We start from the raw sequence: 19092 nt of genomic DNA on the forward strand, positions 1-19092 counted from the left end.
ATACCTCAATATTTATACTAGATGAAACTATGCTTCATACTTTGTTTAATAAAGAATACTTGCTACTTCTCTTACAAACACTCTCAGACTTTATTTATTCATTCATTCAGGGTACTTCTCACAATGGTATAGGATATGTCATCGTAATATAATGAAACTAAATAGCCCCAATATAAACATACACAGAATATATGAATATGTTTTATCATGATAGGACAGGTGACTTTATTGTTTTTAATGCATTGAATTATAAATTCATCTCTTTTAGAAAATCTTTCTATTCAAAGTTTATTGTGTATGAATGCATTTATTTGTATGATAAGACAGTAAAATTCAAATAAATGAGCTACTGTATTTAGGAATCATATAGAAATATGCTTGTATTATCACATTCTATATTTGAATATAACTACATCCATTATAACTCTTCAGTAATTGAGTGGAAGCTCAAAAATCCTAGTTAGTGGCTCCCATAGACAAATCACGTAGTGTAGTTTTTGAATTACTTATTTTAGTGATATGTGATAGATTATAGCAGCATATCTCTCGTAACTATTCTTACAGCTGACGAAAATGTCACTTGTAAATTTCACAAATTACAGTGAAAGCGGTAAAATTCTTATTTTCTATTCCACTGACTGGTAGTCTGAATCACTTTTCTAATATGTCACTGCAAACTTTCCACTACTATATAATGCAGTCATTTCTTATTAATTTTATTTATTCTTTTTATTTTATTCTTAAATTTCAACTGATTTCAATCATATTCCCTTAATTTAAATCACAGACATCCCTATTTACATAATTTCATTCGTAATACTATTATTATTCTGAGAAAGGAATGTGTTACCCCATGAAACGCGTCTTTCAAATGGCAGTGAGAACATCAGTGTATAGTCAGATTTCAGAAACCAATCAAAGTAACACCTTACTCTGGTTTTCCATTACATCTATATTACATACCTAAATATAAATTCATCACAGGAGACAGTATTTATGTAGTATAGGTCATAAGAATGTTTATTTTTTCTGTTCTCTGTTTGCCCATTCTTTCACATACACTAGTGTCTGTCCCTACACCTATTGATGGATATAGAAATCATAGATGAAAAGTGATGAGATCTTTAATACTGATGTTTGCTGGGACGTCTAACATTCTGTTGTTTACCACAAAATTTCTAAAAGTAAATGTAATGCACCTACATGTGAATAGCAACTTCTCTGTGAAGTAATGGCTGGCCAAGAAACGTGGGCTTTATGTCCCTGTTCAACAATCATCGTCAAGTTTTTTCATGATGTTATTTAATCACCTAGGCAAATGCCAGAGTTTTTTCTTTGAAGGGGTCATGCCAGACTTTTCACTTCCACATTTTTGTTGTGTATGCTTTCTCGTCTTACTTTAACGTAACTATATTTTTACTTACTCTTACATTCTTTTATACTTTTTGTAGGATATTTAACTCATGTTTCATAATTTTCTTGAAAAGGTTCATAACAAGTAAATAGATAACATAAATTATTTATCTTCTATATTTGAAAATATATTGTGATGAAAGAGATCAGCATTCGTTTCTCTATTTAATAAAGACTTATCTGAGAGAACTTCTGATTTTGATGACTCTGTTTTCTTTTTGTTTTTGACAGTTTTTTACTTGTTCCGTTCACTTAGTTGTTTTTAGTTGGTAACCAACTGAATATATTAAGGATAAGAATATTAAAACGTTGTGTTAAGAGGCCACACTTCTTGCGTGTTATTGTGTTTTATCTGAAAATGCATATTCAAAACATAAACGCCAGAAATATTCCTGTAAAAATTGTCATTAACGTCGAAATCAATTTAAGGAAATCAGAATGATAAAAAATTGTCATTATTAATTTTTCAAGTTTAAAATTGATTTTGATATGTGCTATAGCATTTTCTGCTGTAACTTTGTTTTCTGTGTTTTCGTAGAAAAGCATATTCCAGCGTTGTAGATATGTTTCGACTTTAGGACCGGTACGTATTCTTTTTGCATACGAGCGAGTCGTTTTAAAATGGCTGATCCACTCAATGTAACAGAAAGCAAAATAATTTTTTATGTAATATTTTAACGGTAATTCTGACGGGAAAGATGTTCCTTGAGTAATTGCAGAGAGGTAACTACTTGCGAACGTCAAGCTGTGAAGGACACTCGTAGTAAATACTAAGAAGCAAAGACATAGTAGAACGCTGAAGGAGTGAACTGTACGTGGAGGATTTTGTATTTTTCTCTGGCTGTCGTTCTGGGGGCGTGTGCTGTGTTGCTACTTCGTCGGCGGTGTTCTTAATTGTTTAAATTTCGTTTGTGGTTCTTCAAGAGTACATATGGCGGGTTTGAAAAAAGAAAGCGAACGCCAAAAATGGAACACACTGCTTGTTATTGATTTTTCCTCATCAAACCGTTAACCAATCACGGAGGAGTTCACTCTTTTTAAAGGGTGAGGTTTCGATGCTCGTTTGGTTAGCCATATTTAAATGGACAGCCATTAGGTTGACTGTGTACTATGTTCCTGTGGATTAAACAGTGTTAAGTTTGTGTTTTATCACGGTGTCGGAAAGGCGGATTCCTAAATGCAGGTTGCTACACTCTTTCGGGAAACAGCTACGCTCTTGGGCGCAAGCATGGAGGCCCAAGATCCACCAGGGGTTGAGACGCAAGGGTTTAAATTGTAAGTATGCAGTGTCAGAAAAATTTGTGTTGTTACAAAAATGATATGGGGATATAGCGACAAGATTTAACAGTTGTTAATGTATAACATGTGAACTTTGGATACATTTTGTGTTAATGTTTACATTGACAGGTCTGTCAAAAATTGTTTGTTTATGTTGTTGGAATGCTGTTTTGGTGTAGTTAGGAAGTACCAGTGCACTGTTGAGAAACTTCAAATTTACAGTTTACTCATTCTGGCCAACATTTTAGTACACTTTTTCTTGTGTTAGGTAATTTTTAATTATTTTGCGTATCTTTGAATTGGCATCCTGCTCATTCAGACTTCGTTATGCTTCATAGTCACGAACTTATTGTTTGCAACTTATCAGTATCATATAATACGTGTAATTTAGACTTCAATATATATAAAATATCTATATTGTCATGGTCGTGTGCGTTTTAATTTAATATTTCCATATTATTTGTTTGGCTGGAATCTAACGATCAGTGCGTTGTTAATGTCATTGTAGTCTCGAGAATAAACTGATCGGAATTATTGTTTAGTGGCAATCCAATAATATATCCGTATACAGTCACACGTACGAAGTGTTTGCGACGCGGTGTTTTCCGAACATAATGTACAGATGTAGATATAGATCAAATAAAGTTGTAACATTGGGATTCCATAACCTTGTTGGAAACCCATTGAGCTTCACATCATGCGTTTACCTGTTTGTTGGTAGTAAACTTTGGTTGTTGAATGAAACATGTTCCTGTGTGTGTAATTTCTTGCTAGTACACCGCAGAAAGTACATAGCTGGGGAGTAATGCTTTTTATGGCCATCCTGCTATCAAAGTTTTTGTTACACTCAACATCTTTTGAGCCCATGTCATTGGCCAGGGTTCTGGATTTGTGTTTGTATCATGATACTCCAGTTAAGCATATTTGTTCTGCTGCTGTAATGAGTAATTCTACATTAACCACTAGAGAAAATGACGTTACTGTTATAACAAGTTTATACCGTGGTAAAAATCTTCTGTCTCGATATATGCCGTAGAAAACGGATTATTGTTGTAGTGTCAGAGGTATTGTCTTTCTTTCATTCACATATTGTTACTAATATGAATACAGTGTGTAACAACAGAGATGTAGATCTGCATATTATGATTATCGTAGATCGCTGTAGTGAAGTTCTCTTAATAAGATACTGAAGTGCTGATCATAAACATACTGTATGATGCATAACTGAATAAAAGATTTGTATATGATGTTACTGTTAGAGCTATTGCATTAGAGTGGAATATAAATATACCTGAAATGCCATATGAAATTGATTACTCATGTGTGTTCTGATGGTTATTAATTTATAGATTTTACTATTTACGGAACTAGAATGACTGAATCTTACTTACGTGACATGAGAGCTCTTAAGACAGTGTCAGCTGTCATTCAGCGTTCAATTTATTACATAGGTTTGTACATTGGTGATATGGTTAATCTAGTTCTACTACCTCCTGTTGTGACTGTTATGTGAAACTGAATCACTGATGTCATAGTTAAGTGTGGCACTTTCAGTTGTGTAGAAATATTTCAGATTTTCTATTTTCTGTCATATCTAGGATATAGTTTGCTCATTAATATATGTTTTGTGTACTCAGAATATGGGAAAGTGATTATCGGTATCATATGTATGGAGCTCCGGGTAGGAGATAAATACAAAATCTACTTTAAATTGTGTCATTGAATAATGGTATTATGTTTTTGTCTCATGGACTGTTAAATACCCACATTTAAATTTGCTTGTTTTTTCCTGTTGTTGCTTACAAACATGTCAGTTTTAAATATCAGATTAGTTGAGAAATAGTGTTACTTAAAACAATAGTAGGGCAGTATATGTGAATGTAGGCTTTCCCAGTTTGTGCCTGGATGAAATCTTCATGGGCTTTCATCTGAGGGCTTGTTTAGATGATTGTCAACGTCATGGAATTTGAACACAACTATCCAGATGGAAACCCAAGAAGATTTAATCAGTAGTGGGTCAAATTATAGTCTTTCCTTTTATTTGTTCTATTCTGTTGACCTCAGTATTCGAATTGGTAAATCATTCAAATTAAATATATCGGGACAAAACTAACTAACTTCTACTGTCAACTGGGCTAATTGCCAAATTCACAGAGAAATAATTTGACTGTGATAACAGCCCATCTGCTTTGGTTATGTAACTTCACCATTATTATTATTATTATTATTATTATTGTTTAATATACTTGGTTTAAAAGTAAATTGGGGGTTTTCACTGTGGGTTTATACTCTTCACTATCATACTGAAACAATTTGAAGTTTTTATTTAATTTTTAGTTATTCGTACAGGTTCAAAGGTGATTTGCCATTAACCAGCATTTGTATTTGTTGGATTAAAAATATACACCTATTTAGCTTAATAACTCATAGCATCATCTTTCAGGAAGTATGCAAGTGTTTGACTACACACAGCACTCAGAATGCCATTGTTTCAGATTTTCGGAGAATATACAGTTTTGATTAGCTGGTTGCATTTTTCTGTATCATACTTAATGGAATTTGTGCTGCAGTGGGGGAAGATAGTGTTGTGCTGATCACTAGTCTGTCTTTGTAGCAGGAATAATATGTGAAATGAAACATTTTATGTGTATCCTGAATTAATGTGTGATATTGAATTTTTTATTGGTTCCTGTAGGCCTACGAATATTTACAGTGGAAAGTCACATTAAGTACCCAAAAATTTCGAAGGCAATTTGAAGGTCCAGTGCACCTTTGACTACTATAATTTTGAAAAATAATTACTCAGTCACATGTCAAATATTTAGCATTGTTGTTCGCTTAAGATGTAATAAGTCCAGCATTCAGGAAAGCAGATACTAGGCTGTGAGTAAATGTAGGAAATTTTAAAATTTGTAACTCATCAGTGAAGAAGGTGATGCACGTTCTCTTATCCGACAGTTAGTATTAGTACTTGAAAAGGATAGTTGCTGCTCACCGCATAGTGGAGATGCTGAGTTGGAGATAGGCACGACGGACACACACACACACACTCTCTCTCTCTCTCTCTCTCTCTCTCTCTCTCTCTCTCTCTCTCTCTCTCTTCAGTCGGCAGAGACTGCAGACGTGTGTGTGTGTGTGTGTGTGTGTGTGTGTGTCGCCTATTTTTGACAAAGACCTTATTGGCCGAAAGCTTATTTTGTGACAGTCTTTTTGTTGTGTCTATCTGTGACTCAGCATCTCTGCTGTGTAGTTTGTAGCAACTATCCTTTTTAGAATATTGTTACATTCCATTTTGCATTTTCCATTGTTTGATCTTTCTTAGTATTGTTCTTTCTGGAATCCTTACCAAGTGCATTGTGCACTGTACACTCTCTGCGACACACCAGATGGTTACTTGTGTAGTATAGATGTTGATGTGACTAGCCAAACCAGCATGACCCAGCAGTGATGTAGGAGTATAAATATTCGTCAGGCCAGAACTCAAACAGGGACCTCTGTCTTTTATAACCTATCTCCTACTATTGTAATGTCAGCATATTACATGTTATACTATAGTCCACATTACTGCCGTGACAGTTTGAGAAAGATGCTGCATCTAAACAATGAGATATTAGAGAACTGTTTCTCGCAAAGTATCTTAACATTCCCCAACTATGGAGAGTACCAAGTACCTTCATCCATTGCCATTCTACTTTACTCACAGAATGGCTGTTCAAGAACTACTGCACAAGCATCAGTACCATTACTGGTGTTGACAGTAGGGAGGTTGTGGAAAGAGAGCTAAGATTTCTATAATGTTCAGAATAGCTTTTCAGTTTCATCTCAATGTGTTAAATATATACTGCTAATACAGATATTGATGGATGACAATTGAAAGCCCTTTCTTGGCCGTCCAAAAAAATGGTTCAAGTGGCTCTGAGCGCTATGGGACTTAACATCTAAGGTCATCAGTCCCCTAGAACTTAGAACTACTTAAACATAACTAACCTAAGGACATCACACACATCCATGCCTGAGGCAGGATTCGAACTTGCGACCGTAACGGTCACACGGTTCCAGACAAGTGCCTAGAACCGCTCGGCCACGCAGGCAGGCTCTGACCATCCAGTTTTCCATGTTTCCCCAAAGTAGCAATTCAGATCCTGTTATGATGGTATTGGTATGTAACTCGTTTCAGGGACAAAGAGCTCTCTACAGGACTCTTTCAATAATTCATAAACAATTACTTGCATTTTCACACTGTAAATATTCTCATATTGTTGACACAGGCAAATTAGAAGAGCATTAACAGTGATGCTCTACAGCATGGATATTTGTGTGTATGTCATTAGATCATATTCTCCCTATATACATGTTTAGAGCCTATAAGATGTTGAGTCTAATGAATTCTGCCAGAATCCATTGGTATATCAGTGCAAGGGAAGTAATGTGATTCACATTTGTGCTTCTGCAGTCAAGGCAGTTAAAAATGGAAGCAAAGATGGCCCTATAGACTGAACCAGTTACCAGAATTAAAAGGAAAATATTATTGTGATCTGACTGCTTTTTATTAAAATATCAAGTACTATCACTTTTGTTCCATAATGACATCAAAAATTTCTTTTAGTTTTCTTGAATTACATAATGAGTTTTTGTTGATTTGAGTTTTAAGCCATTTGTTGTGAGCCAGTTGTAGGCTTGTTCCACTATCTCCTGGCTGAATCTAATATATATACACTATGTGATCAAAAGTATCCGGACACCCCCAAAAGCATATGTTTTTCATATTAGGTGCATTGTGCTGCCACCTACTACCAGGTACTCCATATCAGCGGCCTCAGTAGTCATTAGACATAGTGAGAGATTAGAATGGGATGCTCCGCGTAGCTCGGGGACTTCGAACGTGGTCAGGTGATTGGGTGTCACTTGTGTCTCGTACATCTGTATGCGAGATTTCCACACTCCTAAACATCCCTAGGTCCACTCTTTCCGATGTTGATAGTGAAGTGGAAACATGAAGGGACATGTACAGCACAAAAGCATACAGGCCGACCTCATCTGTTGACTGACAGAGACCGCTGGCATTTGAAAGGGTCGTAATGTGTAATAGGCAGACATCTATCCAGACCATCACACAGGAATTCCAAACTGCATCAGCATCGACTACAAGTATTATGACAGTTAGGCGGGAGGTGAGAAAACTTGGGTTTCATGGGTGTGACTGCTCGTAAGCCTCACATCACACCAGTAAACACCAAACGATGCCTTGCATGGTGTAGGGAGCATAAACATTGAATGATTGAACAGTGGAAAATTGTGTGGCGTGAGAAATCACAGTACACAATGTGGTGATCCGATAGGGTGTGGGTATGGTGTGTGTACTGCCAACAGTAAAATTCAGAGGTGGTGGTGTTATGGTGTGGTCGTGTTTTTCATTGAGGGGGCTTGCACCTCTTGTTTTTTGGATGGCACTATCACAGCACAGGCCGACATTGATGTTTTAAGCACCTTTTTTCTTCCCACTGTTGAAGAGCAATGTGGTGATGGCGATTGCATCTTTCAACACGATTGGGCACCTGTTCATAATGCATGGCCTGTGGTGGAATTGTTACACAACAACAACATCCCTGTAATGGACTGGCCTACACATAGTCCTGACCTGAATCCTGTAGAACACCTTTGGGCTTTGGGATGTTTTGGAACGCCGACTTCGTGCCAGGTCTCACCGACCAACATCGATACTTCTCCTCAGTGCAGCACTCTGTAAAGAATGGGCTGTCATTTCCCAAAAAAACCTTCCAGCACCTGATTGAACGTATGCCTGCGAGAGCGGAAGCTGTCATCAAGGCAAAGGGTGGGCCAGCACCATATGGAATTCCAGAATTACCGATAGAGGGTACCATGAACTTGTAGGTTGTTTTCAGCCATGTGTTCTGATACTTTTGATCACATAGTGTACATGTTTGGAACCTATATCAGTATGCTAGTATCATTTGCAGTCACCACAGATTTAGAGTCCTGTAGATCAAGGAGGAAAAGGACCAAGAGCTGAATCATAGGAGACAACATATTTACTGTTGACCCAGTACGAATTTAACTTCCTTCTTGTGATATTCTTGGTCATTGTTTGCATGTAGTTTTTTTGGCCTTAGTAAATTCATGTTACATGAAATTTATTTGTTAGTGCTTACAAAAATCATCAGTGACTGTGCATGGGTATCAGAGTGGACTTCCTAGAACTCTGCAGAGGCCCCTACTGGTTGTTTAATGACTAACATTGTATTGCACTCTTGCTGCTCATTCATCTGGTATACATCCTCACCATGTCATGCAGTTTGTCACCAGACTAGTATTTCGTAGCATAATTGAAGTAAAATGTGATTATAGCGAAAGTGTAAAAACCGTTCCTTGTGCCCTTCAACGCAGAGAAAGAATAAATCAGATGAAGCATGCTGAACTCATTTCTAGAATAACTGTTCTCTTTTCCCATGTCTCACTATGTTCACCATCTAGAATACCAGGGACATTTATACACGAGATTGAATTAAATTGTCCCTCTGTTAGAGCTGGGATATACTACAGTTTTGTAAGGAAAAGAAAGTACAGTAAAAGACTGCTACTGATTATGTAGAAATGCATTGCAAGCCAAAGTCAGTTAATTACATACAGGGACTTAGGATATTAGACGTGAACTTAGTGTTTGTTTGGGCCAGCTGCAGATTTCTGTGTAGATATGTCACCTGCCTGTCGGAACGCCATTTGAATCCAGGGATAGGGAAATTGCCAATAGCTATAGGTCAGCACCTTCTTCAAATAGCTGTCACATAAAAAAAAAGCAAAACGCAAATTCAGAAATGTGAAAGTAAGTGGACTCTAGACAGCAGCTCATAGCAACTAGAGCAGGTGAGGTGTCATTGAAAACTGTGAATTACACTTGTGACTTTGTATCTGTTCCAGTTGTGTGGGATGTTTATTAGACATGTTGATTATGTACTGTATGTTCTCTGGTTATCTGATTTCAGTAGGAAAATTTTCCAACACACATTAATACAATGAAGACGGACAATAAATATCTGTTTAATAATAAGTAATTGCAGATATTCTCCTAAAGAACTTCTGCAAAATGTTACAGAGGCGTGACTGATCATGACTTACTGGATCCAAAGTGAAAGTGCTGTCTCTAACATAGGGTGAACTAAGATAAACATCGTAGTACTATGTAGTACGTGAAAATCTGTAAGTGTTAATTAATGATGCCAAGGCCAACTATTTTAAAAATAGCTTTAGGCACAAACTGGAGTGGCCTTTATAAGTAACCAGATATAAATATTAAATGGAATGTGTTTCATGATAAATTTTTGTAATTACTGGAAAATAACTTCCTAATATACTAATCAGAGAAAAATCTTCTACCACTCATAAGAATAATGTAAAAATGGTATTTTGTATGAGAGCTAGAACAAATAAAAAACATGCTGTAGTTTAATACTGTAAAATTGTTGTTGTTTAGTTGGTTGTCGTCGTCATCTTCGTCTTCCACACTAGTTTATTCTGTGCAAGTCTCTGCATAACTGCTGCAACCTACATCCATTCAAACCCATTCATGGTCGAGTGGTTCTAGGCGCTACAGTCTGGTACCGCGCGACCGCTACGGTCGCAGGTTTGAATCCTGCCTCGGGCATGGATGTGTGTGATGTCCTTAGGTTAGTTAGGTTTAAGTAGTTCTAAGTTCTAGGGGACTGATGGCCTCAGAAGTTAAATCCCACTATGCTCAAATCCATTTTTGTTTTCAGCTCATTCACTGTATTTGAACCGTGATCTTCCTCTACTGTTTTGACCCCCAAACAATTCCCTGTTACCAAGTTGACGATTCCTTGATGCCTCAGTAATAGTTCTATCAACTGATCCCTTCTTTTAGCCAGGTTGTGCAATAGAGTACTTTTTCCCTCATTAGTTATTCAATCTGCCAGTCTAATCTTTAGCATTCTTCTGTGAAACAACATTTCAAAAGTTCCTATTTTCTTATTGTCTAAACTGATTATCATCCACTTTTCACCTTTTTACGAGATTGCCTCCTGAAAATACTTCCTAACACTCAGATTTATATTCAACACTTCCCTTTCTCAGACATGTGCTCCTTGCTATTGCCAGTCAGCATTTTACATCCTTTCTTCTTCGGCCATAATCAGTTATTTTGCAGCCTAAAAGCAAAACTCGTTCACTACCTTTAGTGTACCATTTCCAAATCTAATTCCCTCATCAGTGACTGGTTTAATTCAACAACATTCCATTACCCTTTTTCTTATTTTGTTAATGCTCATCTTATAACATCTTTTCAAGACTATCCGTTCTGTTCAACTGCTCTTCAGTGTCCTTTGCCATCTATGACACAAGTACAATGTCATTAGCAAATCTCGTCGCTTTTATTTCTTCTCCCTGGACTTAAATTCCCTTTCCATATTTCTCCTTGGTTTCCTTCACAGCTTGCTCGGTGTACAGGTTGAATAAGATTAGGGATAGGCTACAAAAACAGTCCAGAGGCATGCTGCTAGATTTGTTGCAGTTTGTTTTGGTCAACACTGGAGTATTACAGAAATGCTCTCTGAACTGAAATGGGAAACCTTGGTGGGAAGAAGACTTTTTTTTTTTTAAGTGCTTTTGAGAAAGTTAGAGAACCAGCATTTACAACATACAGCAGAACAGTTCTACTTCCACCAGTAGACAACTTAAGTAAGGACCACAAAGAGAAGAGAAGAAAAATCGGGTCTCATACAGAGGCATACAGACAATTCTTTTTCCCCCACTCCCATTTTATGCAGGGAAATGAGGGCTCATACAGAGGCATACGGACAATTCTTTTTCCCCCACTCCATTTCATCCAGGGAAATGATTAGCAGTGGTACAAAGTGCCATGTCTCTCCCTTCTTAACAACTGCTTCCCTTTCATGTTTTTTGACATAAAAGTCTGTTTTTTTTACAAGTTGTGAATAGCCTTTTGCTCCCTGTATTTTACCTTGCTACTTTCAAACTTTCAAAGAGTGTAGTCCAGTCAACATTGTCAAAAAGATTTTCTTTTTTTTAATCTGCAAATGCTATAAACAGGTATTGGCTCTCTTCAGTTTCTTCTAAGATAAGTTGTAGGGTCAGTATTGCCTTGCAAGTTCGTACATTTCTCAAGAAACCAAACTGATCTTAGACGGTGTTGGGCTCTGCCAGTTTTTCCATTCTTCTGCAAATAATTTGTCATAATTTTGCAACTATCAAATATTAAATTGATGATTCAGTAATATTAACACCTGTCAGCATCCACCCTTTTTATAATGGGATGGATTATATTATTCTTGAAGTCTGAGGGTAATTCACCTGTCTCTGCAACTAGATACATACTTTACATACCAATGTGAAGTGCATGGCAGATGGTACTTCCCTTTGTACCAGTTATTATGGCTTCTTTCCTTTCCATTCACATGAAAGGGGGGGGGGGGGGCGAGAATGACTGTTTAAATGTCTCTGTTCGCACTTTAATTAGTCTAATCTTGTCCTTGTGATCCCTATGATAACATTATGTATATATTGCTCAGCAAGTGAAACAGTTTTGTTATGGCTGGCTCTACTAAGTATCTCAGTTATTTTGAGGTAATGTCTTTTATTCCATGTGCCTTGTTTCCACTTATGTCTTTCAGTGCTTTGTCAAATTCCTCTCACAGTGTCACATCTCCCATCTCATCTCTATACAGGGCCTGCTTCCTCTTCTTCCCTTTCTATATTGTTTCCTTCAGGTCTGTTTCCCTTGTACAGCCCTCTTATAAATCCCTTCAACCTACATCTGTCTTTCACCTTTTCCTTCTTTGCAATCTGAGCTCTTGATATTGATGCAGCCGCTTCTCTTTTCTTAGGTTGTCTCTTTAATTTGTCAGTGTCATCTATCTTTCCCTAGGCCATGTGTGCTTCTACAACCTTTCATTTGTCTAGCCATAACTATAAAATAATAATTTCAAAATTTATGAAGTGAAAAAATTGCATATCACACATAAAATTTACAGTTATAACAACAAATTAACCAGCCGCTGAACATAATGATGTGACTCTTAACAGAACACTGAATGAAACTGTTATTAAGTATTTTTAATAGTAGTGTCTTACATGTTGGAGAAAATGTGCATTATATAATATGGAGGGAGACATTTGGGAGTACAGTACAGCAGTTTCAAATGGATGGGAGTTGCAGTAGTTATGCAGGGAGAAGAGAATTGTGCAGCATGGACTAGTATGTAAAGCTGCTCGAAACAAGTTTTCGGACTGAGGTACTAGGCTACAACAACAATCAATGGATAAGACTGCATAATTCCTTAAATTTTACTAGAAAAACTTTTGTGGAATCATTAATGTAGCAAAAGGCTGATTCATTTCATATTTTTAAATTATCGATAACTGTTCTAAAGAATTCAGCTGATGGAAAGAAAAAAATATTGTTTTGGTATAGCGCATAGATGTAGTTCCACAAAGTTCTGTATTGTGCCTGCTACTGTTTTATAAACTGATTTACTTCATTTTCAAATTCTTATTTACTATTACATTGCGAACATGAGTCCTGATGTTATAGTAAATGAATGCTTCTTAAATCATTGATTACTCAGGAATAATAGTATGACTGCACAAAACAAACATTCCTAGCTGCTTTTAATGGTCAAGCAGTGATGGCAATGGCCTATTGTTAGAGACTGTCCTGACTTCTATTTCTTTTCAAATTTCAATTTTTACAAAATAGAGTTAGTTCGTTTTAGCATAACTGTAGTTACAAACCAGTGAGTGTGTCACCTCTTCATAATCGGTACCCAATCTTATATTGTGTTGGTGGTAAAGACATGTTATATCCAAACTCACCAAATATCTGATACTGTTTGTGTGTGTTCCAGATAGACCAGCTTTGTAAATAATGGTGTGTAATACTTTCTTTTGCTTCTGTTAAAGCAGTTAATATTTGAAGAATACTTCTCACAAAGTTCTGCCTCTCTCTCTCTCTCTCTCTCTCTCTCTCTCTCTCTCTCTCTCTCTCTCTCTCTGTGTGTGTGTGTGTGTGTGTGTGTGTGTGTGTGTGTGTGTGTGTGTTATTAGAGTTTTGCAAATCCACCAGTTATCCTTCTGACCATAATGCACTGGTCCTTGCTTTGTGGGCAAGGCCACTGTTGTGCTGATACAGAGTATGTTATGTTCCAACTGTTGCTATAAGAAAGGAAATGTGTAATTTTCCCAAATATTTTAGTAAGAAAACTTACTCAGTATGTCGGCACCCATATATCTAGTTGAAACCAGCAAAAAAAGATCCACTTTATCAAACCACTGCCACAAAATTGCTTTGACATATTCAGTTAATAGCATGTCCCTCAAAATTACTAAATGCTGCATCATCTACGGTCAACGAAACAAAACTGTTGGCATGGCAGGATAAGTCCCAGTTTGGGCATTCTCAGTGTGGTACGTCATGTCACAAATTGTGGCAACACTTTCACCCCATTAATGTCCATGTTGAACTTTAGCGGCAATTTATCATCGTACCAGGTAGACTTACTATGCACAATGTAGGAAATTAATGCTAATTAAACATTATACATGGAAGTACAGGATGTCAACTGCGATCGTGAAATATGTAGTGATTTGACTGGCAGTGTTAGATACAGTCTGAAGAAGGTGATGTTTCTGTGCAAGTAGCTCATGGTCAAAGTGCTTAGTCTTTACTCATTGAATCGGAATTCAGTTCCGCTATCTGGCCAATATTTTTTATGTCCTCATCATGGTAGGTGCCAATGGCCTTTCTGTAGTAATTTGTCCTGTCTTGGCGAGTACAACACTTATGCATATTATTTGTAGGCTTTGTAAGTACTATTATTGTATGAGCTAACAAAAACCATGTTACAAAACTCAGAATGTTAAACAAAATTCATCAAAGTTATTGTAAGGGCATTCATTTTATTGGAGTGGGAGAATATTATTTTTTTGAGGATGAAGTGGTTTTAGATGAATCAGATTTCTAGCAAAATTTTATGTTTTACAAAGTTCATATTTCAAATTTAGTAACTAATTAAATAATTATTCAATTCTTTGGCTGAAATGAAGCTGGTAATGGTATAATTTTTATTAAATTACACACTGATGTAAGAACCAAGTGTGACAACAATGGTTTTGCCCCTTTATTCAGGGACAGTAAAAGTCACTATCACACTCAATTTTGAAAACAGTCAGCAGAAACAGTCTTAAAAATGAAATTGAGTAAGAGAGAATAATGGTATAAATTTTGGTGTTGTAGTATAACATAAATATCCTAGGAAAAATAAATTCAACTATTCAGTGTAATGAGTCTGAATAAGTTTAAATTCTGTCAGTCAATGTTTATTAAAATCCGGTTCAGTGTGTGTGAAATTGGATGGCCTTTCAGTTCACAGGTCATGCATAGAGTATGGTTTTTCCAGTGGAAATAATGGTTCATTGCCCTCTAATTTTTAAGGAAAATCGAACTCAATAATGTCGGTAGTCCGGGGTGTGGGCATACCACATCACATTTGTGTGAGAGCCAAAGCAAGGAAAAAATCTGTCCACATCATCGCTTTATCACTCCATTTCACACATAAAATGTAGCCTGTTGTGTGAAATTCCTGAGACCATTTGAAATGCATTATCCTCAGGAAATAGAAACCTGGTGGGCGAATAACCCGTATCCAGTCGTAACCTCATTTTTTATTACAAAGTTACATGGTGTGGTGTACTTGAGAGCAGTAACAATGGAAAATGGTATAAATGGCCTCAAAAGAATGGAGGTCTTCCCATGTAGCAGGCATATACTTATATACAACGACTTTGCAGTGTACGAAGAGTTTGACATAAAAGGTGGTAGTGGAGTAAATGTGAGTCCAGGCGGTATCTGGCCAACTCTGAAAATCAGCAAGCCACATCAAAAGACACAACTCTAGTAAAATCAGCACATTCTGAATGTGTTAAGTAGCTAGCATCGTCTCTATGCTGCCAACATTTGAAACAATTCAAAGAGAAGAAAGCAGTAGCAGAATCAAAGGAGACAAGCAAAAGTTTTGTTCTTGAAAAAGAGAAGATACTGAATGCTTATTCTGCAATGGTTCTTTCTCTGAAGATTAACATAGAGAAATGGGCACAGTGCATTGAATGCTGTTCTTGGGCTCCCAAAGAATATTAACTTGAAAAATAGCTTTTGTATGCCCTGGCTGCACTTCTGCACAGTAAATACAAAATGTGAGAAGGTGGTAGGAAGAGAATATTACTATTTTAGGATTTACCTGTTATATTGGTTGCCATTATTTTCTCTGACTGCCTCTTATTAGGATTCCATTTCTGATTTGATTCAAATTGACTTGTTTGTGCTTTTGTTAAATTTACATGTATTAAGTGTTACATAGCACGAATTCAGTAAGTCAGAATTAAAGTACAATGATTCTACATAGATTCCCAAGCAACAAACGTGAAGTTTTATCAAATGTTGCAATTTGAAGTGGTGTAGTGTGATATGAGGGAAGTTACACCTCAGGGATGAGGCTAGTATGAGGCTCAACTATCATTGGCGTCAATTACCTGAGTTGTGCTGAGGCACAGAGGCGGTCAATTTCTTGAAATATGTCTCATTGTTTGTGAGACTCTCCCATATATCCAACACTAGGTCAGGTGTGCATAGGGCCACTGTTGCCCAGTGTAAGTTCATATGACACTTGATTTTGGCATACAGATATTCAGTGGGATTCAAATTCGGTGCTCACAAAGGCCAGTCGATCAGGTTGACATCATCCTATTGCAAAAACCATTGATGAATGATGTGACTAGTGTGAACCAGTGAATGGTCATGCTCGAACTGGATCATTCTGTTTGGGATTGTGCCTCCTCACACTCAGCACCATCTTATGTTTTGTGATGTGCATGTACTAATCTGTGACGAAATGACCATAAATTCGATGAAGTATCACTGCTCCATCTGATGATATCCACCAGCAGCACAAGACTGTTATGTGATCAACACATGTATGTTTCACAGTATATTGTAACATGCTCTCTGGGGCATATAGACAATCACCAGAGCCTCACTCACTGAGCTAAATATTGACTCACCTGAAAAAGATGACTGGTGCCAGTCATGATCTACATTCAGTACAGTGAAGAAAGCCCATAAAGTTTGTGATCATCAGAGAGTGCCTCTTTATCAACAGCCCTATGAGACTTTCATGCCCAGATACCATAAGTGGTTTTGAATGTTTTTCAAGCATTCAGGGAAATTGGTCTCATTCTTGAGTTGGACAGTGAGTAAAAATTGAAGTTCCATACGGATGTCAAGTAACACATTGTCTGGCTGACATGTCGACACCTTTCCTAAGACTGACCTTCAAAGCCAATCAGTTGCTTCTATCTCGTGCCACAGCTTTATCCGTTTCTGGGCATAGCAAGGTTGAAAGTCTAACCTGGCTGCCGCTTCATGCACACTTAAACCATTATAGTGGACAAGTGCCAGGACACCATCTCTCATGGCCTGCATATCCTGACCCCAGCAGTAATGACTGTCATATACCCATCCCGCGGTGCAGTGTTTTATCATGTTTGGCATATTGTGGCTATGTTCATGTTAACACTTGCAGTGTGTCAAGAACCAATACAGTGTAAAAGTATGTTATCAAGAGTGCAAGCTGTACACAGCTGAAGATAACCAAGTTTACCAAGACAGTCAGTCAGTCAGTTTTGTTTTGTCACCTGTACTTTGACACATTGTGTCATAAAACCACATTTTTTGGCAAAGGCCAATAACAGTATTGCCTGCGTGACTGTAAACAATGTTGTGGATTCATTCTTTAATTCGAAGAAATTGGGCAGCAGTACTGCCATGAAATTAGCATCTTTTTGACTAGATTTTCTACCACTCACTAATGTGCTTACTTGATATAAAATGTCCTGTGTAATATTTGGCAACGATGTATTATGGGTTCATACAGCTAGCTTTAGAATTTGGCAGACCTATCAGAGTGCTAGATACATTGAGATTCCAAGTCCTCAAGGATATGGAACATCTTGAAAAAGCAAACATACATAATGCCTTTGTCTAAGAGGACTACTATACTAATTTTAATTTCACAGACCCTAAGTGAAATGGTTCTGAATGAGGAGGAATAAGTGAAAAAATTTTAAACATGTTTTTATGTACAAATTAAAACAAATGAACAGGTTTAATGTGTGATGTTTCTGCTTCACAAGAAATCTCAAACAGGGATCTGGACAAATGCAGCTCTTGTGAAATATCTGTAGCAGAATGTCCAAACTTCTGGAGTCCTGCAATCGTATCCCATTAAACCAGTTTATCATTTCTTTATGTTGTCTCACTCTGCCAGGAAACATGATATTGTATCACTATTATGTTGACACATAGTGGCTGCACCCCTACACTCTTGGGTTCCTAGACAAAAGGCCCAATGAATGTTTGTCATGTGACAGTCACAGAATTTTGGCCATATATTTTATGTTGTTAACAGGAGGTAAAAGCACAGTCAGGAGCTAATTAAACATCTAGTGCAACTTTGTTTTGTTGCCACTCTGAAAAGCCAAATCAGTGCATATACTTATTTTATTTTTATTCATTCATGTATTACATTCTACAAAACTCTAATATTTTTATTAACAAGATCCTGACTTTACGAGTAATAGTGATCTGTTTAAAGTTACAAGATGATGTATTTGAATAAAAACAGCAGCTGAGCATATAGGGAAGTAATGAGTAGTTTTTTTCCAGAGTCACTGTTTTTCTGCTAATATACACAGACAAATTATTTTACATACTTATGTATCTGCCATTGTGTTTAAGGTTTGCTGTCCAATGGCTGTGGCAAACCACATTAACAACTACATAAAAAGTAAAGATGTACTGTAACTTCATAATGCAGTCTCTGTTGTTAAATAAATTGCAACATAATTTATAAAGCAGCATAATATATGAAGTAATCTAGAAGTGATCCTGTAACTGTCGGTGTGAGTAGATAAGCACAAGTGTACATTTTGTAATTAGTATACTTTACAGAAGTAGCCAGCATTAGTGGCTTCTCCTGTTTAATGTATAATTTGACTTGTTCCACATCCCAGAGTCTGCTTCATGATGGGATTTACAGGACGCAGCATATGAATGGAATGAAATTAATGGGTTCATTGATATCATCTAGAACACAGTATTCGTTGGGGAGGGGGGGAGTCATGCTTTGGAAAACATTCCATTATGTGTTGTTCATCCATGATTGTCTTGTCTCCATGCATCTTTTTTGGATTTATGTATACATTATATGTTCACAGCACACATGTACTCCAATCAACTTTGTTGCAAGTTATCTGTCACAGTCAAAAAGAAGCAATAGTAAACTAATTGCGGTACCAGAT

At 36.8% G+C, this 19092-nt stretch overlaps 1 protein-coding gene across 2 annotated transcripts in view; it reads left to right on the forward strand.

Annotated features, from left to right (window-relative positions):
* The first annotated feature begins 2119 nt into the window (after window positions 1-2119).
* LOC126469769 (uncharacterized) overlaps window positions 2120-19092 on the forward strand; it is a 235830-nt gene continuing 218857 nt past the window's right edge. For both annotated transcript variants that reach the window (XM_050096995.1, XM_050096996.1), the window contains exon 1: window positions 2120-2688. In XM_050096995.1, the coding sequence (XP_049952952.1) occupies window positions 2591-2688 (98 nt within the window). In that variant the 5' untranslated portion in view covers window positions 2120-2590. The remainder of the gene's footprint in view (window positions 2689-19092) is intronic.

This window comes from Schistocerca serialis, chromosome 3 (assembly GCF_023864345.2).
Source record: "Schistocerca serialis cubense isolate TAMUIC-IGC-003099 chromosome 3, iqSchSeri2.2, whole genome shotgun sequence".
NCBI classification, from domain to species: Eukaryota; Metazoa; Arthropoda; class Insecta; order Orthoptera; family Acrididae; genus Schistocerca; species Schistocerca serialis.